The 22,047-nt window shown below is 46.2% G+C and overlaps 1 protein-coding gene across 8 annotated transcripts in view; it reads left to right on the plus strand.

Annotated features, from left to right (window-relative positions):
• SLC7A1 (solute carrier family 7 member 1) overlaps positions 1 to 22,047 on the plus strand; it is a 1,877,700-nt gene that overhangs the window by 731,501 nt on the left and 1,124,152 nt on the right. For all 8 annotated transcript variants that reach the window (XM_044073262.1, XM_044073257.1, XM_044073255.1 and 5 more), the window contains one exon: positions 704 to 862. In XM_044073262.1, coding sequence (XP_043929197.1) covers positions 704 to 862 — 159 coding nt within the window. The remainder of the gene's footprint in view (positions 1 to 703; positions 863 to 22,047) is intronic.

Genomic DNA, 22,047 nt, shown 5'->3' on the forward strand with positions numbered 1-22,047 from the left:
AAACTCATATCTGTTGATAAGAGAGAGAGATGAAGATTTGAAAAAAATGGCCCTTTGGCCTTTTTTAGGGCTTGTCTGATCTTCTTACAGTACATTAGAATACAACTATGGTACACTGTTTAGATGAGAAGAAGTACACAGCATCTGTGGTTGACCATTGTTAATGGTATTGTAAGACTGTAGTACCATGAAACTTGCTGAAATTAGTGGGTTCTACATATACTTTCTGTGATATTTTATGCTGGTAGGAAATGTGCAATAACTAAAAAAAAAAAACAGACATGCAAACTGTGCTGTTATCTACATGTAAGGTGTTCTGCTGATCTGAGTAATATACTGCCTATTCCAAGTGTGTGCTTATAGACAGAAACCCATCTAGTTTGTTGCATCAGATTGTTTAAGTGATACAGCCTAATTCAAAGTGTGGTGTTTAAAATGTAGCAATAAACTACATTTCGCTGTTATAAATGGGTAGTAATCTAGTTTTATTATCCAATTTGTATTTCTGTGGCTTATGTAATAATTTTGGGGAAAAATGTTTGAAACAGTCAATCCAGTAAAGAGTATGTGCTTAAACTGCCATGTTTATGGTGTTGGTGAGCTTGAAATGCTGTCAAAAATTTTAGTAGGATGCACTAAGTGCAAGCATTATGCTGTTAGGGAAAGCAAGTATTAATAGTTTTCATTTTTTTATGGTTTACAGGGACCTCAAGTGTTGCAAGAGCATGGAGTGCTGCTTTTGATGAGCTCATTGGAAAGTATATTGAACATTTCTGCAAAGAGCACTTGAGTATGCATGCACCAGGAGTACTGGCAGAATATCCAGACATATTTGCTGTTTTTATTATCCTGCTTTTAACAGGTGTGTTGATGTTTTCATTTTATTCACTTACTTCAGAAGTCTGTTCTTGACTTCCCAGCTTACTGCTATATTATTTATAGAAGTAGATTATTCTCCATAAATGAAAACTACTTGTCCTTCTACTAGTTGCCATTATGCACATTAGGTGGAGTAACTTCTGCCGTAAGTTCTGCTGTCCATCTCGTCTATCTTCTATTAAAAAATATTCTTGGACTCTTGTCACAGTGATCCTCTGTCATATCACAAAAGTACAAAACACAGCAAATAACCTGAATAGACTGTAAAACCAAAAGATTGTAGTTCCAAGTCGCCAAGGATGATATAAAAATTCTTTATTCCAACAATAAAAGGTAAGCGCTTTCATCTACCCATATAGACTTCATCAGACAACTGTACAGAAAGTACTCCGGCCTCTCTTAAGAAAAATAAAACATATTTGCAGTATTGAGAAACAGTCTTCCTTCGCCCCAGTATTTGTACACATGCATACACATGGAATAACCAGGCTGGGACCTGACATATTACTTTTTACTATCAAATTGCTGTTGTAATTTTGCAATGTTAAGTTCTCTATCTCGCCTTCATTCTTGCTGGTTGGGTTCGGAGCCGATCCTCGGCTCCGACTCGGCCATCTTCTAAAGCTCGAGAGCTATTTACTGCCTCGAGGCCTCCCCATATCCCACAATGCCTGGCGCTAGATCCCCAGATCTCGTTTGCCGCTTCTGCTATGAGGTTGCTTTTGCTGGCTCAGGTCGTAGTTTTCGTCTTTTTGATAGGTTTTATATAAAATTTTCATATAAATAGTGTTTAATTTTTATTATAGTAGTTTTAGTTCTTATTGTCTCTGTGTAGTTTTAGCTCTATCCCATCCCCTTAGAATACTCGTTTTTACTGTTAGAGAGGCCCCCCCCCCCTCTTTTTCTCTCTTCAAGGTAGCCGTTTTTAGTTAGAGGCTAACCCTTGTTCTCTAAAATACCTTTTGTAGTGTTTTCAGGTAGAAATAGTTGTAGTACTTTACTATTTTCTAAAATATATATATATATATATATATATATATATATATATATATATATATATATATATATATATATATATATATATATATATATATATAGTAGTTATAGAGTGCGTGTGCATTGTTAAGGTGTGGTAACTGTTTTTTTGTGTGTATGGGTTTCTTTATACTTGTTACCTACTGTTGTACTGTTGACCTTTTTTCCTGTGATATTTTCTTTTTGCAGGATGTCCAAAGATACAAAGGTATCGGGATTCAAGAAGTGTGACTCATGCTGTCAGAAGATGTCTCTGACAGATGGTCACACTTCTTGTGTCTACTGCTTGGGTGCCCTGCACCTGCAGGACTCTTGTTCGGTGTGCCACGCCTTTAGTCCAAGAGTCTTGCAGGAGCATAGGAATAAGTTAATCCTTAGAGGATTACTAAAACCTGAAGGATCACCTGCTAAGACTCAGCCAGGCAAACCCTCCAAGCCATCGAAGCCGTCGGCTCCCAGCTCGGAGCCGTCGTCGGGTGTGGCTTCTGCTTCGACTTCAGTTCCGGCCGGAACTGAAGTACCTGCCTCTCAGTCGGCTCCGATCCTGGTGTTGGAACCTTCAGGGAGCCGAAAGCATTCTAGGTCCCCATCCCTAGATCGATTCGCTCAGCTCCGGGGTTGCCTCTGTTACAGTCGGAGCGAAGTCACTGATCTCACTCTTCTCGGTCTTCGAGACTGTCTTACCATGACTTGGAGAGAGTGGTGAGCAGACTTCTGAAATCGCAGGCCCTGGCTAAAATGCTATCCATCCCCCCTCATCAGGGTTCGGCTCTGCCCGTCTCTACAGTAGTTCCTCCTTCGACTCACCCCTTGAGTTCGGAGCCGGAGCTGGTTGGGGTTCGGATCGTGGGACCATCGGCGTCGATACCTACCCTTTCGGTTCCTTCAGCTCCGATCACTTCCATGGCGCCGTCCTTGGAGGGATCTGGACGCCGAGACTCCGTTGTCGGTTCCGAGGGGGCGAGTGGCATCGGACCCTTGTCCGACCCCGTTCTCCCTCTCGGAGCTTTGGCGCAGGTGAGCTCGGCTCCTACATCGGCCTCAGAGCCATCCCTCTCAGTGCCGGGGAGGGTTCCGGTCTCTTTGGAGCCTGAGCCTTCTTCTCTGCTGGGAAGGGGTGCCTTCGAGGTAATGAGGAGTGTGCTGGCCCCTCGGTCAGCCCCACGATCAGCCTTTTCGGCTCCTCCCCCCCATGGTGCCTGCATCTGCCTCTGCCCCTCCTCCAGACCCCAAGCGAGGAGAACAAGCGCTCCAGGTCGCTCCAGTGGGCATGTCTTCCTCTTCCGAGGTCTCCCCTGATCATTCAGAGGAGCCCCTTCGAAAGAGGAAATGTAAGAGAGAGCATGTTGACACTTTGGATACCGACTTAGAGGATTCGGAAGGGTCCCTGAGGTCCCCCTCTGAAGTTGTCTCCTTCTCAGACATCCTTGAGATGCTTAGGCAGAGGGGGAACTGGACTACCCTTAACCCTTCTGTGGATGAGTCGGTATATCTGGACACGTTTGGTTCTCGCCCCTCCACCTCCTGGGTGTCTCTGCCTTTCGATCTACTGATGGCAGTGGTGGCTCGAAAGGCATGGTCAGCCCCAGACACAGTGGAACCAACTCCCCGAAGGCCCACGAAATTCATCACAGCATCACAAGACAAGCAATTTTTGACAAAGGGTGTCCCTGTTGATGCTATGGTGGTAGCAGCGGCCACGAAAAAGGAGTTGGCTGAGACTTCTTCATCTGTCCATCCCCCTAATAAGGAGTCTAGGATGATGGACAGATACGGGAAGCGGATGTTTTCCTCAGCGACCTTTTCCATGCGATCGCTGAATTATTTGTGCCATTTTACCCGCCTTCAAAGGGATCTCCTTAAGGAGCTAGGAGATACCCTTTAAGATCCATCAGCTGCGGGGGCCCAGGACAAGATTACCTCCCAGCTGTCGACTCTTTAATTCGATAGTGAACTCCTCCATGCAGCTCATTTCTTATGCGGCCGATGGGGCGAGTAGAGCCGCAGGCACAAGTGTGGCCTTGAGAAGGCACGCTTGGATGCGGTTATGTAACTTTGCAGACCCCTTTAAGGCGTCTTTCACCAATACCCCTTTTGATGATTCTGCTCTTTTTGGACCACAGGTGAAGGATACCCTTACCAGGTGTGAGCAGGAAGGCAAGACTCTCTCTGCTGTGGGAGTCCGTTTTTCCACTCCTTCTAGACCATACCCCAAAGGTCAGAAAAGTGGGAAAATGTGGATCCGGAAACCCCATGGAGCCGTGCCTGACATACGTGGAGAGTTCCCCTCCAGGGGCAGAGGAGGGAACAACAATAGACGCCGCCCTAGGGGCAGGGGGGGTCCGCAAAATCAGGGCCAAAGAGAATCCTTCTCTAACCAGCCCTTCCAGCATCCCTGAGGGCTGCCTAGCTGCCCGCCTTTGGAGGCAGTTGGGGGAAGATTATCGCTGTACCCAAAAGCCTGGCAAGACATAATTCAAGACAGATGGGTACAGTCTGTCATATCCGGAGGTTACAGAATTCCCTTCATTCATATCCCCTTAAGGTCAAACAAATCCCTTCCAGATGTTCCACCCAGTCTAAGGGAACAAGCAGTGCAAGAGATTTCAAAACTGCTACAAAAAAGAGCCATCCAACGAGTCCCAGCAGACCAGCAAGGATCCGGAATTTACTCAAGGTTCTTTTTGGTGCCAAAAAAGACGGGGGACTGGAGACCCATTTTGGATCTCAGCAAACTAAACAGGTCTGTACAAAGAACGAAGTTCCGGATGGTCACACTTCAGTCCATTCTACACTTTTTGGGTCAGGACAATTGGATGTGCTCCATAGATCTTCAAGATGCGTACTACCATATCAAAGTGGATAGGCGCTCCAGAAGATTCCTCCGCTTCCGTCTGGGAGCCAGTCATTATCAGTTCTGAGCTCTGCCCTTTGGTCTTGCCACAGCCCCCAGGGTGTTCACCAAATGTATGGCAGTAGTTACCTCTCACCTGAGACGGCAAGGATTCCAGGTGTTTCCCTCTCTAGATGACTGGCTCCTTACTGCTACCACCAGACATCAGCTGCTACGAGCCAGGAACTACACTATCCAAACTTACTCCTAGCTAGGTATCACAATAAATTTCGAAAAGTCTGCATTGTCACCTTGTCAGTCTATAACCTTTATAGCCGCAAGTTTAAGTACAAAAGACATTGTCAGCGAGACTTCCATTACACAGAGTATTAGATATTCGCCGACATGTACAGGTGTTATTAGGATGCAAGAAAATTCAGGCCAGATTCGTCCTAAAGACATTGGGCCTCATGGCAGTAGTGATCATACTAGTCCCCCTGGCTCATTTTCATATGAGGATTCTTCACTGGTTGCTTTTCACCCAATGGTCATTTCTACAACTTCCAATGTCTCACATGATTATGATTACACAGACATGCAAAGACCAGCTTGCTTGGTGGATGGTTTCCCCATCAGTACCCCAGGGCAAGACCATTTGTTCTTCCTCCTCCAGTAGCCACGATGACCACGGATGCCTCCCTGATCGGGGGGGGGGCACTTTCAGGGCAGAACAGTCCAAGGCACCTGGCAACCCCACGAGTACCATCTGCATATCAATGTCATGGAGATGAGAGCTGTGCTTTTAGTATTGCAAACTCTTCAGAACTCTCTTCCCACCGGGACCATTGCAATTCAGACAGAAAATATGTCGGTAGTGTGGTACATCAACAAGCAGGGCGGAACCAAGTCCTAGCCCCTATGTCGAGAAGCACTCAGACTCTGGCAATGGGCGATCTCTTCCCAGCGGTTTTTGATAGCAATGCACATCCCTGGGAAGTCCAGCGTTATAGCGGACAGGCTGAGCAGAGCAATTCTCATGCCTCATGAGTGGTCTCTCAATCAGACAGTGGCGGACCAAATCTTCCGCAGTTGGGGTCAGCCTTGCTGCGACCTTTTTGCCACCCCCTTCAACAGCAAGTGCGATAGTTTATTTTCTCTCCTCCCTCTTCCAGGATACCCTCCCAGAAACGCTGTAATCCACGATTGGCCTCAGGGACTTCTTTATGCATTCCCTCCATTTCCCCTGATTCCCAAACTAATACAGAAAGCTACCGCGCTGGGATGCAAGATGATCCTCATTGCCCCCTACTGGCCTCGACAAATTTGGTTTCCATTCCTGCATCATCACCTCCTGGAGCAACCCTGGACCCAGTACCAGACCTCCTGATCCATCAGTCGGGCAGGCTGCACCAATCCCTTCAGTCTCTCAACCTCACTGCTTGGTTGCTACACTTCCAACCTTAGCCAGGCTTCTGAACATTTCCCAATCGGTGCGTGAAATCATCTTATCTTCGCATAAATCTACCACCAGAAAAACTTATGCTAGTAAGTGGAAACATTTCTCTTGCTGGGCAAAGTCTAAAAATATAGATCCCTTTTCAGCCCCTGTCCACTATGTTTTAGATTTCTTAGCGGAACATTTTAAGGCTGGGTCCTCTTCTGCCACCATTAGAGTTCAGTTAGCTGCAATTTCAAATTTTCATACAGGCCTATCTGAAACTAGTATTATATCCCATAAGCTTTGCAAAGCTTTTCTTTAAGGGACTATTTTGCTCAGGCCCCCAGTAAGAGATCCCCTGCCTCCATGGGATCTTAATTTGATCTTAGCTTCCCTAATATTGCCCCCCTTTGAACCCGCAGCTTCATGTTCCTTAAAATTTCTTTCTTGGAAAACCCTCTTTCTTGTGGTAATTACCTCAGCTAGAAGAGTTTCTGAAGTCCAGGCCCTTTGTGTTCGCCCTCCTTATTTAGTTTTCCATAATGACAGAGTTTCGCTCAGGACTAATCCCTTCTTCCTTCCAAAGGTACCTTCTGAGAGTAATCTGAATCAGTCCATTGATCTTCTGGTCTTCTTCCCAAATTATTCCAACAAAGCTGAACATAAATTACATCAGTTGGATGTTCATAGACAATTACGTTTCTACTTGCATAGGACTAAACAAATTAGAAAATCAGATCAGCTCTTCCTGTCCTATGCTGAAGGTAAACAAGGTCTACCAGTGTCTAAAGTAACTCTATCTAGGTGGTTGACTTCTATTATTACTTTGATTTATCAATTGAGGAACAAACAGCTCCCTGCTAAACCAAAAGGCCACTCTACTAGGGCTTTAGCTACTTCTGTAGTTTTTCAGGCAAGATTACCAATGGAAGCCATTTGTGCGGCAGCTACATGGGCCACTCCCTATACATTCATTTCTCATTATAAGCTGGATGTGGTCTCTAGGAGCAGAGCTGATTTTGGTTCCACTGTGCTGAAGAGTCTGTTCCGATGAGCCACCCAGGACTGAGGTGCTAGGGACGCTGTCCCAACCAGCAAGAATGAAGGCGAGATAGACAACTTAACATTAAGAAGTTATGTACCTACCATAACATTCCATGTTAGTTGTCTTCTTCTCGCCTTCTTTCTTGCGTCCCACCCTCCATCCCCCTATCCTAATAGACCGAGAAGAGTTGCCCTCTGAGTTCCTTTTAGCTGGCTGGGTATTATCTGGTTTGTTCCCTCAACCTTTTAGCTCTGTAGCTAAACATATGCTGTTAGGACAGGTGTCCTTATATTTGTCTATAGTTAGGTCTACCAAACGAGATCTGGGGATCTAGTGCCAGGCATTGTGGGATATGGGGAGGCCTCGAGCTAGTAAATAGCTCTCGAGCTTTAGAAGATGGCCGAGTCGGAGCCGAGGATCTGCTCTGAACCCAGCCAGCAAGAAAGAAGGCGAGAAGAGGACAACTAACATGGAACGTTATGGTAGGTGCATAACTTCTTTTTTAGCCTGATCCCATATAAAAACAATACTGTATAGGTAATTAAGTGCACAACATTTTCAGACTTGCTTGGGCTTCCTCTGAAAAAGTCTTACCCTCACCATTTTGAACCATTTTCTGGTATATCCTCAGGAATGATTCTGTCCTCAGAAAGATGGAACTTCTACCTTTATCATTTTACAGATTTTACAGCTGATTTTTCAAAATGGCCACTTCATAGATTCAGAGTTCACAAAACAGAGTCTGTCCCATAAACACTTTGCCAATACTCACCCTCATAGAATACCGTCTGCCTCCAAAAGGTCAAAACAAGTCAAGGTTAGGATAATTTTGTGGACACTCATCCATTTGTCAAGGTTTGCCTTAAAGAAAGGAAGCAAGGATGTCACTCTGTATGTTCAGCAAACACATTGCCTTACTGGCATGTGGATAGTAGTGCCCTGCTAACCTCCCTCTGGCAGTCTGTCAAAGCTCAGAACTCTTCTTACTGCCTGCATATGAGGATGAAGAACCAATCACCTGGCAGGACTGGGACAGCCCTTCACACTCACAGACAACACCGTTCCGGTTTTCTTGGGCCACAGTCAGAGAAAGATCACCTGGGATACTGCTTCTCTGTCTGGATATCAGCTGCAGAGCTCGGATAAGAAACTCATTTTTGGTTTCATTTCCTCTCTCTGTCTTTTTCTGTCAGTGTTTGAATAGACTATTTCGTTGATCTACTTGTTCTTTTCTTGTCAAAATTGTATTTATTCTTTAGTGTGAGTTATCTTAAGTATAATTCTTTCACTGTTTACTTTAAACTATTTTTGAGATTCTGTAGGGTTTTTAACCATTTTAAAGTGTCGTATAGCTGTTTCTGAATGCTGAACTGAGTTTCTGCAGTAAGGCCATTTTAGTGAAGTTCTTCTCATTGTCTGGTGCTGTTAGATAGACCTACAAGTAGTTTTTGGCTGTTATTTCCATTGACTAAAAGCTTCTTTTGAAAGTTTTGACAGGAAAACTTGTTATTTTTGCTGTTTTTATTCTCTTTGGGGCTATACTTATTTATAGGTTCATAGGTTCATACTAGGCTATCTGCCCTAGGGCATTTATAAGCCTAGCCAGAATGTGTTTGGCTTTCGCCACCCATTTTAAATTTATTTTGCTATGCCCTTTTTCGAGGTTAGTATACTGTTCCTCTGTCTAACAGTGACACAGAAGTGATTCCCGGGGTAAACCTACGATCTCCCATCCACTCATCAAGATTCCTCTTGAAGAGAGTCAATGAGGGATTCTGCCTAACCTGGACTGGGATTTTATTCCAGAGTGAAGGGAGCCTCTGGGTTATGAATCTGTCCCTCCAGCATGTCCTATTTATTTCAGTGATGAGGTTCAAGTCTCTCGAGTGCGTAGCTCGATGGGATTTGGATTTTCTGAGGTGCAGTATGTCCATTAATTCCGGGTTGGACATGGCTTTATACGTCAGGCACAGATCACCTCTGAACAGGCGGTATGACACTGAGTAGAGCTGGAGTTTCTTTAACCGGGCAGCATATGGCATCTGTTTGAGCCCTTTGATCCTCTTGGTGAGGTACTTTTGGGGTCTTTCCAGTTGCTGCAGGTGTCTGGTAAGGTACATCCCAAAAGGGGCATTGTACTCAATTATGGGCCTGATGAGGGATGAGTAAGGAGGCACGATGACCTCCCCTGATCTAGATGTGAATCCCTTCATGATTAGGTGGGCTATATAAAATGGTTTTCTAACCACTTTGGCCACGTGGTTGTCAAATGAGAGATTGCTATCAACTTGGGTCCCAAGGTCCCTAATTACTTCTTCTGTACTTAATGGATTACCACCTATGTGGTAATTTGTGGCACTTTGTTTTGCCAGAGGGATGACTATACACTTTTTGGCATTTAGCTTGAGGCCATGGCTCTGGCACCAGTTGTCTGTTTCTATGAGGCCCTTTTGGAGGATGCTTGTGTCGGCTGGAGAGTTGATTATGGCACCCAGTTTGCAGTCATCTGCGAACTTGGTCAGCCACAGTCCTTCCGTGTTGGCCTGTACCTCAGAGAAATATATACCGAACAAGAGAGGTCCCAGGACTGAGCCTTGTGGGACACCACTTGTAACTGGTTTGGAGTCTGACATGGCTCCAGCAATTCTAACCATGTGGGTTGTGGTTTTAGCACACATTTACAGTATTTTAAATGATTTTTTTTTTCATTTAAATTGCTATTTGGACACCATTTTGTTTAACAAACATTTCTGTCAGAAATTTTTCTTAGGTTTATATTTAATTATTTGTCCAAGGTTTGGATTTATGTCTTTTTCTGGGGCAAAGAAAGGTTAACCTGTGTAAGCAATCCTTTGCATGTTGGTTGTCCTCTGGTATTGCTTTTTTTATACCCACCATGACAAGCTGAATCCAGGCAGGGTAAAGGCACATTCCACCAGGCCTTTTCCTCTGCAGTGACATATTGGAAAGGAGTGGATTCTCGAAGCATTCTAGCAGCAGTAACTTGGTCCTGTGTCCATATCTTCACAAAGCAGACTGGATGCTTTTTCTAGATGAAGAGCAGGCCTCGCAAGGACCATTCTCCTGGGGCTCCTGGACCCTTTTCCTTCTTTCTCTTAGGTTAGGTGGGCTTTAGGAATCCACCCGTATGCCAGTAAGGCAGTGTGTTTGTTGAACATAGTACAGTTGCAAAGATTGTAGATCACACTGCCATACTGACGGTACCCTCCCAACATTCCCCTTTTGTTGGGTGTATATAGTTGTTTTTTATAGTTATTGTTGTATTTTGGTTCAGCAATTTTATATGTTGTGGGTGTGGAGCATGGTTTGCAACTGTAGGTATTCACAAAGCGTGTTTCTATCTGCTGTTCCTGTTGGATCGTAGAAAACTGAAAGGGTCCTGTCTGTGAGTGTGAAGGGCTGTCCTGGTCTTGCCAGGTTATTGGTCCATCTCCCTCACAAACAGACAGTGGGAGGAGTTCTGAGCTTTGACAAACTGTCAGAGGGAGGGTAGCAGTGCACTACTACACATGCCAATAGGGCGGTGTGTTCTATGAAAATCTACTGTTACAGTTAAGTGGGACTTACACAACTGTAGTTTATGTGTAACACAAGAATGTTAAGTTGTCTATCTCGCCTTCATTCTAGCTGGTTGGGATCGGAGCCGATCCTCGGCTCCGACTCGGCCATCTTCAGTAGCTCGAGAGCTGTTTACTGGCTCGAGGCTACCCCATATCTCATGATTCCTGGCGCTAGCTACCCAGATCTCGTTTGCCGCTTCAGACTGCGAGGTTGTCTTACTGGCTTAGGCTCATATACTTTTATTGTATTTTCTATATTTACTTAAAATTTAATCCTTTTATAGTGTACCTAAATACTATAGTTGTACTACTTCCCTAGCTATATTCTTTCAATAGCATCTATCCCTCCTGTTTTTAAAAGCTCGTTTTACTTAGAGAGCCCCCCCCCTTTTCCCTTTCACGGTAACCGTTTAAATTAGAGGCTAACCTTTTTTTTTGTCTTCTTCTAGTTTAAAAAAAAAAAAGAGAGAGAGAGAGAGAACGTTTTTAGATAGATTTGTTCTCCCCTTTAGAGTAGTTCCTGTCTATATACTTAGACTTTATTTAGTTTCACTGTGTATTAACTGTATAGTTTATATCGTTAATTAGTTATAGAAGGGGAACTCCTGCTAGCTTGTTTTTCTTTTTGTGTGTGTGCGCGTGTTTGACCTTGGTGTTTGTTGTTAACATGTCCAAGGATACTAAAGTGTCCGGATTCAAGAAGTGTGACTCATGCTGTCAGAAGATGTCTCTGACAGATGGTCACACTTCTTGTGTCTACTGTCTGGGCACGGTGCACCTGCAGGACTCTTGTTCAGTTTGTCATGTTTTCAGCCCAAGAGTCCTGCAGGAGCGCAAAAATAAGTTAATCCTTCGGGGTTTGCTTAAGCCCCAGGATTGACCAGCCTAGGCTCAGCCTGTGAAATCTTCCAAGCCACCTAAGTCTTCGGCTCCTAGTTCTGAGCTGTCGTTGGGTGAAGCACCATCATCCATCTCGGGTCCGGCTGGAACCGATGCGCCTCCCTCCCAGTCGGCTCCAGCACATACTTCGGAGCTGTCTGGGAGTCGAAAGATCTAGGTCTCCCTCCTTGGAGTCAATACGTTTGGCTCCACGGTCACCTCTGCTCCATTCGGAGCGCAGTCTTAGGTCCTCTCACTCCTCTCATACCTCTAGGCTTTTAGATCATGATTTGGAGAGAGTGGTCAGTAGGTTGCTGAAATCGCAGGCCCTAGCAAAAATGTTGTCCAGCCCCCCTCATCAGGTGTCGGCTCCATCGACTTCTGCAGATATTCCTCTTCCGACTCCTCCCATGAGCTTGGAGCCGTAGTTCATTGGGGTTCGAGTCGTGGAACTATTGGCTCCCATACCTTCTCCTTAGGTTCCGTCGTCGGCTCCGATCCCTTCCCTAGTACTGTCCTTGGAGGCATCTGGGTGCCGGGACTCCCTCGTCGGCTCTGAGGGGGCGAGTGGCATCGGACCCTTGTCAGACCCCGTTCTCCCCGTCGGAGCTTCGGCACAGGTGAGTTTGGTTCCTACATCGGCTTCAGAGCCATCCCCCTTGGTGCGGAGAGGGATTCCGATTTCTTCGGAAGTGGAGTCTTCTCTGCGTCCGGGCAGGGACACCTTCGAGATCATGAGGAGTGTACTGGCCCCTGAGTCAGTCCCATGATCAACCCCATCGGCTCCTCCCCCTGTGGTGTTTGCGTCTGCCTCTGCCCCTCCTCCAGACCCCAAGCGTGGGGAACCAGCGCTCCAGGGCACCCCTTTGGATGTTTCTTCCTCCTCCGAGGCCTCGCCTGATCACTCAGAGGAACCACCTCGTAAGAGGAAGTGCAAGAGGAAGCATGTTGACTCCCCTGAGTCTCTCACATCAGATTCCAACTTAGAGGATTCTGAAGGGTCCCCGAGATCCCCCTCTGAAGATGTCTCCTTTTCAGACATCCTTGAAATGCTTAAGCAGAGGGGGAAATGGAATACCCTAGCCCCTTCTGAGGATGAATCGGTATTCATAGACGCATTTGGTTCCCGACCTTCCACCTCCTGGGTGTCTCCGCCTTTCGACCCACTTATGTCTGTATGTCTGTGGTGGCTCGGAAGGCGTGGTCAGCTCCAGACACAGTGGAACCAACCCCCAGGAGACCTGCTAAATTTATAACTGCACCTCAGGACAAACAGTTTTTAACTAAGGACGTACCTGTTGATGCCATGGTGGTAGCAGCAGCCACAAAGAAGGAGTTGGCAGAAACGTCGTCATCTGTCCATCCCCCTAACAAGGAGCCTAGGACTATGGACAGATATGGGAAGCGAATGTTTGCTTCTGCGACCTTCTCTATGAGGTCTCTGAATTATTTGTGCCATTTCACCCACCTTCAGAGGGATCTCCTTAAAGAGCTTGGAGATACCCCTCAAGATCCATCAGCTTAGGGGGCTCAAGCTAAGGTGGCCTCCAAGCTGGCGACTCTGAATTCAGTTGTTAACTCCTCCTTGAGGCTCATTTCTTATGCAGCCGATGGTGCGAGTAGAGCCGCAGGCACAAGCGTTTCCCTTAGGAGGCACGCATGGATGCGGCTATGTAATTTTGCGGAACCCTTCAGAGCGTCTTTCACCAATACCCCCTTTGATGGTTCCACTCTTTTTGGATCATAGGTGAAGGGCACCCTAACCAGGTGTGAACAGGAAGGCAAGACTCTCTCTGCCGTGGGAGTCCATTTTTCCACTCCTTGCAGACCATACCCCAAGAGTCAGAATGGTGGAAAGATGTGGTTCCGGAAATCCCAGGGAGCCTTGCCTGACACACGTGGTGAGTTCCCCTCCAGGGGCAGAGGAGGGAACAATAACAGACGCCGCCCTCGTGGCAGAGGGGGTCCGCAGAACCAGGGCAGCAGAGAATCCTTCTCTGAGAAGCCCTTTCAGCATCCCTGAAGGGTTGCCCGGCTGCCCACCTCTGGAGGCAGTTGGGGGAAGGCTCTCGCTGTACCCCAAAGCCTGGCAAGATCTAACTCAAGACAAGTGGGTACAGTCGATCATATCCAGTGGTTACAGAATTCCCTTTGCTCAACCCCAGTTACCGTCAAACAAGTCCCTTCCAGATGTTCCACCCAATCTAAGGGACCAAGCAGCCAAAGAAATTTCAAAGCTGCTACACAAAAGGGTCATCCAGGAAGTCCCAGCAGACCAGCTCGGATCCGGAACTTACTCATGGTTCTTTTTGGTACCAAAAAAGACAGGGGACTGGAGACCCATTCTGGATCTCAGCAGATTAAACAGGTCTGTACAAAGAACAAAGTTTTGGATGGTCACGCTACAGTCCATTCTACCCTTCCTGGGTCAGGACAATTGGATGTGCTCTATAGATCTTCAGGATGCGTACTACCACATCAAAATGGACAGCCGCTCCAGAAGATTCCTTCGCTTCCAGCTGGGAGCCAGTCATTATCAGTTCAGAGCTCTGCCCTTTGGTCTCACCACAGCCCCCAGGGTGTTCACCAAATGCATGGTAGTGGTTACGGCTCACCTGAGATGTCAGGGATTCCAGGTGTTTCCATCTCTAGACGACTGGCTCCTCACTGCTACCACCAGGCATCACCTCCTGCAAGCCAGAGACTACACTATCAAAACTTGCTCCAGGCTAGGTATCACAATAAATTTAGAAAAATCTGCATTGTTGCCCGGTCAACATATCACTTATATAGGCGCAAATTTAAATACAAGGAACATGTTTGCGAGCCTTCCACCACACAGGGTATCACTAATTCGCCAGCAAGTGCAGATTTTATTAACATGCAAAAGGATTCAAGTCAGGTTTGTCCTCCGAACACTGGGTTCCATGGCATCAGCAATTCTTCTTGTTCCCCTAGCCCGCTTTCATATGAGAATCCTCCAGTGGCTCCTATTCACACAGTGGTCCTTCCAACAGCTTCCCATGTCTCACAAGATTATGATCACAGAAGCATGCAAGAAGCACATTGCTTGGTGGATGGTCTCCCCATCAGTGTCCCAGGGCAGACCATTTGTGCTACCCCCTCCAGTCGCCACAGTGACCATGGATGCCTCCCTGATAGGGTGGGGGGGGCATTATCAGGGTAGGACAGTCCAAGGCACTTGGCAGCCTCACGAGTACCATCTGCATATAAATGTCTTGGAGATGAGAGCCGTGCTTTTAGCGTTGCAAGCCCTTCAGGACTCTCTCCCTCTAGGGACCATTGCAATTCAAACGGACAATATGTCAGTGGTGTGGTGCATCAACAAGCAGGGCAGAACCAGGTCCTATCCTGTATGTCGTGAAGCACTCAGACTCTGGCAGTGGGTGATCTCTTCCCAACATTTTCTGATCGTAACGCACATCCCTGGGAGGTCCAACGTCATCGCAGACAGGCTCAGCAGAGCAATTCTCATGCCTCACGAGTGGTCTCTAAATCATGTAATTGGGGAACAGATCTTTCGCAAATGGGGGCAGCCTTGCTGCAACCTTTTTGCCACACCCTTCAACAGCAAGTGCAGCAATTTCTTCTCCCTTCTTCCACTTCCCGGCCACTCCTCCAGAGATGCTGTAGTCCACGATTGACCTCAGGGACTTCTTTATACTTTCCCTCCGTTTCCCCTAATACCCAAACTGATACAGAGAGCAACTGCGTTGGGTTGCAGAATGATCCTCAGTGCCCCTTACTGGCCTCGACAGATATGGTTTCCATTCCTGCATCATTACCTTCTCGAGCAGCCTTGGATTCTGGATCTTATTCCAGATCTACTGATTCATCAATCAGGCAGGCTGCATCGATCCCTTCAAACACTCCAGCTCACAGCTTGGTTGCTCCACTTCCAACCTTAGCCAGGCTTCCTAATATTTCATCCCCTGTGTGTGAAATTATTATCATCTCATCACACAAATCCACAACTAGGAAAACTTATGCTAGCAAGTGGAAACGTTTTTCTTGCTGGGCAGAGGTTAAGAATATAGACCCCTTTTCAGCCCCTGTCCACGAGATTTTGGAATTTTTAGCGGAACTCTTTCATTCTGGTTCCGCTTCTGCTACAATCAGGGTTCAGTTAGCTACCATTTCAAATTTTCACATTGGGTTGTCTTCTAACAACATTATGTCTCATAAGCTGTGTAAAGCCTTCCTCAAAGGAACCACTCTGCTTAGGCCCCCAGTGAGAGATCCCCCACCTCTGTGGGATCTAAATTTGGTACTAGCTTCCCTAATCTTGCCACCGTTTGAACCTGCAGCATCTTGCTCCATTAAGTTTTTGTCCTGGAAGACTCTCTTTCTGGTAGCCATTACTTCTGCCAGACGTGTTTTGGAGCTTCAGGGTCTATGTATTCGTCCTCCGTACTTAGTTTTTCATAATGACAGGGTCGCTCTAAGGACCAATCCTTCCTTCCTTCCTAAGGTCTGTTCACAAAATAATTCAAATCAGTCCATAGACCTTCCTGTGTTTTTTCCTAACCACACCAACAAGGCAGAATATAAATTGCACCAGTTGGATGTTTACAGACAACTGTGTTTTTATTTGCATAGGACAAAGGACATCAGGAAGTCGGACCAACTTTTCCTTTCCTATGCTGAGGGCAGACAAGGCCTTCCAGTCTCAAAAGTAACATTATCTAGGTGGTTGTCTCACATTATTACATTCATTTACCAGCTGAGAAACAAAGAATTATCTGTCAAACCAAAAGGCCACTCTACTAGGGCCTTAGCCACCTTGGTGGCCTTCCAATCTAGGTTGCCCATGGAATCTATCTGTGCAGCTGCTATGTGGGCTAACCCACATACCTTCATCTCTCATTATAAACTAGACATTGCCTCCAGAAACAAAGCTGATTTTGGTTCCACTGTTCTGACGAGTTTGTTCCAATGAGCCACCCAGGATAGTAGGTGCTAGGGACGCTGTCCCAACCAGCAAAAATGAAGGCGAGATAGACAACTTAACATAAAGAAGTTATGTACCTACCATAACGTTCCATGTTAGTTGTCTTCTTCTCGCCTTCTTTCTTGCGTCCCACACTCCATCCCCCTATCCTAGTGGATCGAGAGGAGTTCCCTTTTTCAGATTTCATTGGCTGAACCTTCTCTGGTTGTCCTTTTTTTGCTTAGATAGCTTCACAGCTAGGCCCAAGAGGCTACTAGGGCAGAATTCTTCCTTAATTATGTCTGGAATAGCTTTATCAAATGAGATCTGGGTAGCTAGCGCCAGGCATCATGGAATACGGGGTAGCCTCGAGCCAGTAAACAGCTCTCGAGCTATTGTAGATGTCCGAGTCGGAGCCGAGGATCAGCTCCGATTCCAACCAGCAAGAAAGAAGGCGAGAAGAAGACAACTAACATGGAACGTTATGGTAGGTACATAACTTCTTTTTATTTCAGAGATGGTGGAAGCTTGGAATAATAAAGCTGTCCCCCCAGTGCGACTTGCTTATTTTTTGATGGAAATTCAAGTCTGAAGCTTAAGTGTTTGTGAAGCCATTTGCTTTTTGGAGGTGTAGGAGATTAAAGGAGTATTAGATCCTTAGCATGCAATGTTAGCCATAAATCACCTCGCAAGAATCGGCAAGAGACTGTGTATGGGGACAGAGCTTCAAACCTGCCCTGGCAACTAACTTGAAGTTTTGGTTCCAGTGGCCTTTTAGTTAGGAGCCTCTGTGCTCTCTCTAGCTGCATGTTATATTTGTATTACTATATACTAAAAAGGACATTATATTCTATAATTGGTATTTGTCAATGCATATGTTGACCTGTGTAGAGCACTGATTCAAATGGACCATTTTTAAGCTCAGCTTAGAGTTTACAATCAGATAAAAGGGACACAAGGTAACATTAAGAAGTTGATTACATAGTAATTTACATTAAAGATACAAAAGCAGTTGTAGGATTAATCAAGGCATGGTTGGCAAAAGGTTGGTAAATGTTTTGCGGTAGGACTACATAGACTAGTAAAGACATAGTAAAGGCATTTACACTCCATAATTAATATTGTACCACACAGTGCTGTTTTGTACTACATAAAGAATCTTCTGCAAAACTATGAAAAAATTAGTAAAATCAAGCTATTTTACAATGGGTTGTGCACATCATTAAGAGGTGGGTAGTAGAAAAAGGTTTTTTGGATGTAATATTTGAGAAAGGATAATGTAGATGTTGTGAGGGGGAGAAAGTTGAAAGCTGTGTGAGGAAAGTTTTAGGGGAGTGAAATGATTATAAGAAGGAGAGGAGGAAGGATGCAGAAGGGGGAGATGTATGAAGAGCATTTTTGTTGGTGATGGCAATAAATTTGTTAGATAGATGTATGTTTTTTGTCTTGCAGAAGGCCTGAACTTGTGTGGCTCGGAGGGGGAGAGAGGGAGAGAGATTGTGTGTGTTTGTGTGTGTGTGTGTAAGAAGTTGTGGAAGGAGAAATTGTGTCAGATCTCTAATGTGCTAGGACGTGTGGCAAGTAGGTTCAATACCCTAATATGGAGAGGAATGGGTGCTGGTTGACCTCAAAGAATTGACAGTAGTAAGAGTAAAGGAAGTGTTGTTTAATTGTGCTGTGAAACAGCTTAAGTGACAGAGCTGGTTCTAACAAAATTGCATTTGGATTGGTTGAGCAGGAAGTGTTCCATGTGTTTATTGAGATTAAAAACTGGTGCAATGATTTAGTATTTTAAGGTATGGTTTCTCAAATTTTGAAGGCTTGTATAGAAAAAACGTATTCTGCATTTCAACTCGAATAGTGTAGTTTGAGAAAGAGATGTTAAATTATAAGGCAGCAGAGCTCTTTCTTGTCTGAGCAGAGAAGGGTAAGCTTTCTTTCCCATACCAGTTTGTATAGTATGGTACCCAGAAGGAGGGGATACTCTTTGTGATATTGGTAGCCATTTGGCTTTTACAAGAGTAAGTCAGTGGTATTCCTTTTAGGGGATAAGTTAATGAACTAGCAAATGCTGTTTGAGGTGGAATATACAGAAGTACAGTTCTTTTGTGAAGCAGAAGCAATGAGTAGACACAATATATTCAAGCCGCAGGGGGAGGACGTCTTTCCCTTTTGCTGCTGTAGCTGCTTAAGAGAGGAAGTGGGAAATGTTACTAGACCAGAAGAATAATTTATTTATTTTGAAATTAGTAATTTGAATATGATACTGGAATTTAAGAGAAGGGTGTAGCCAGATTCCAGCAGTTGGTTTTGGTTGTAGGAGGTGGACCAGGAGTTGTAGAACTTGGTGATGTTTTGCAGAGTTCCAAAGAGCATTGTTTGTGTTTTTTTGATGTTGAGTATTAGATTGTGTGTGGTTAGCCATTTACTTAGGGAGTTCACATCCATACTGCTGTTTTATGACAGCAGGTGTAGTGCCAGATCTGTAGATGACCATGAGTACAACTGGAAGAGGGTGGGTGTCCCAAGGGAGGTTGTTGACAAAATGAGAGGGAGAGAAGAGAATAGAAGATAGTATTGTGCCCTGAGGGACACTTTTGGAAATGAGAGCTAGAGGAGAACATCTGGATCCAATTTCTACCTTGAAGTGTCTACAAGACAGAATATCTTTAAACTACAGGGCCACATTGGGGCTAATGCGTGCAGTGGTTAGGGAGTGACTAACAGTGTGAAAGTCTTTTATTCAGTCAAGAAAGATTGCACCAGTTAGTATGCCATGTTAAGTTGTCTATCTCACCTTCATTCTTGCTGGATGGGTTCGGAGCCGATCCTCGGCTCCGACTCGGCCAATACTAAAGCTCGAGAGCTAATTCCACCGGCTCGAGGCTCCCCTATATCGCACAATGCTAGGCGGTAACTACTCAGATCTCGTTTGCCGCTTAGCTGACGAAGTGCTTTTCTACCGGCTCTGGCAGGTTAGTGAAAAATTTTCTAAAATTTTTCTAAAATTTTCAAATCTTTAGACTCCCTAGTACTTCCTTACTAAAGCCTTTAGTTTTAAACCACTTTTTTTTCCTGGTTCAAAAAAATTACCTCAGCATAATCCTTTCCTTTATTCCCCTTAGTTTTAGGCCTTAGGCCCCTTCCCCCTCCTTCTCCTAGTCCTTTAGTGTGACTGGTGTTTTATTTTTCTTTAAGGTCTGTGTGTGTGTGTGTGTGTGTGTGTGTGTGTGTGTGTGTGTGTGTGTGTGTGTGTGTGTGTGTGTGTGTGTGTGTGTGTGTGTGTGTGTGTGTGTGTGTCATTCACTCTTAGACCTTTATTATGTCTAAGGAATCTAAGGTCTCAGGCTTCAAGAAGTGTGACTCGTGCTGTCAGAAAATGTCTCTGACAGACGGTCACACTTGTGTGTATTGCCTGGGACCTTTGCACCTGCAGGACTCCTGTGCTGTATGTCATGGTTTCAGCCCTAGAGTCCTGCAGGAACGCAAGAATAAATTGATCTTGCGTGGCTTATTAAAGCCTGAAGGCCCCCCGACCCAGTCTGTGTCGGGGAAGCCTTCAAAGACTTCCAAACAGTCGGCTCCGGTTTCTGAGACGACCTCTGGAACTATAAAGTCTGCTTCGACATCGGCTCCGACTGGAGCCGATGTTTCCAAGCCTTATACTGTTACCTTGGCTCCGGCCTGAGCTGAGGCTGATAAGACTCAGTTGGCTCCGATACTCTTATCGGAGCAACCTTCTAGGAAGAGATCTAGATCCCCCTCCATCAGCTCCGTTCACTCTGCACCAGGATCCCCTCTTCTTTCGGAACGGAGCCATAGGTCACATTCCTCATGGTCTTCCAGGCTATCTGACCACGATTTGCAAAGGGTAGTGAGTAGACTTCTCAAGTCCCTGGCACTGGCCCAAATGCTGCATAGCCCGACTCAACAGTCAGTGGCTATTCCTGTTCACCAATGTATTCCTCCTCCGACTCCTTTGAGTTCGGAGCCAGGGCTCATCGGAGCCATGACTGTCGGTGCGTCAGATCCGATACCTTCCCTTTCTGCTCCGTCGTCTGCTCCGATCTCCTCTTTGGAGGGATCTCGGCGCCGAGCTTCCCTCGTCGGCTCCGAGGGGGCGAGTGGCATCGGACCCTTGTCCGACCCGCTCCCTCTCGGGGCTTCGGCGCTGGTGAGTTCGGCTCCGACATCGGCCTCGGAGCCGTCCCTGTCAATGCCGGGAGGGGTCCTTGTCTCTTCGGAGCGGGGACCTCCGGCCTTGCCTGATAGGGGGGCCTTCGAGGTCATGCGGAGCATGCTAGAACCAGGGTCTGAGTGCCTGCGGTGATTTCTACCCACCCCCTTGCATCAGACCGCAGAGAGCCAACTCCTCAAGTTTCCCCATTGGGAATTTCCTCCTCTTCCGAGGCCTCTCCTGACCCGGTAGGCAATCCCCCTAGGAAGAAGCAGTGCAAGAGGAAGCACATTGACTCCCCTGAGTCTATCACATCGGACACTGACTTAGAGGAATCTGAAGGTTCCCCCCGATCCCCCTCTGAGGATGTCTCCTTTGCTGACATCCTTGAGATCCTGAAACAGAGGGGGAACTGGCCAGCCCTTAACCCTTCAGAGGATGAGTCAGTGTATCTTGAGGCGTTTGGCTCTCGCCCTTCTACCTCCTGGGTGTCCCCTCCCTTTGACCCCCTTATGGAGGTGGTGGCAAGGAAGGCCTGGACGGCTCCTGATTCAGTGGCACGGATCCCGAGGAGGCCATCTAAGTTCATTACTGCCCCTAGAGATAAAGACTTTTATACAAAGGTGTCCCGTTGATGCCATGGGGGTGGCCGCGGCCACTAAGAAGGAGTTAGCCAATCCTTTGGTTCCTGTCCATCCTCCTAATAAGGAATCTAGGACCATGGACAGGTACGGTAAGCAGATGTTTTCATCAGCGACCTTTTCAATGCGGTCGCTGAACTACTTATGTCACTTCACTCGTCTCCAGAGAGATTTACTCAAGGATATGAGTGAAGCGATAAAGGATCCAACAGCTGAGGGGTTCCAAGACATAGTGAACTCCCAGTTGGCAACCCTGAACTCCATCGTTAACTCCTCCATGCGGCTTATCTCATATGCTGTGGATGGGGTGAGTAGAGCCGCAGGCACAGGCGTTGCCTTACGACGTCATGCCTGGATGCGGCTGTGCAACTTTGCGGACCCTTTCAAGGCGTCCTTCACCAATTCTCCCTTTGATGGATCATCCTTGCTTGGTCCACAGCTGAAGGATACATTGACTAAGTGTGAGGTAGAAGGTAAGACTCTCTCTGCCGTAGGACTCCGTTTTTCTACCCCTTCTAGGCCTTATCCCAAAGGTCAAAGGGGAGGAAAGATGTGGTTCCGTAAACAAAACCAGGGAGTCTCATCTGA

Source organism: Protopterus annectens, chromosome 5.part1 (genome assembly GCF_019279795.1).
Source record: "Protopterus annectens isolate FY-2018-M chromosome 5.part1, PAN1.0, whole genome shotgun sequence".
Lineage (NCBI taxonomy): Eukaryota > Metazoa > Chordata > Ceratodontiformes > Protopteridae > Protopterus > Protopterus annectens.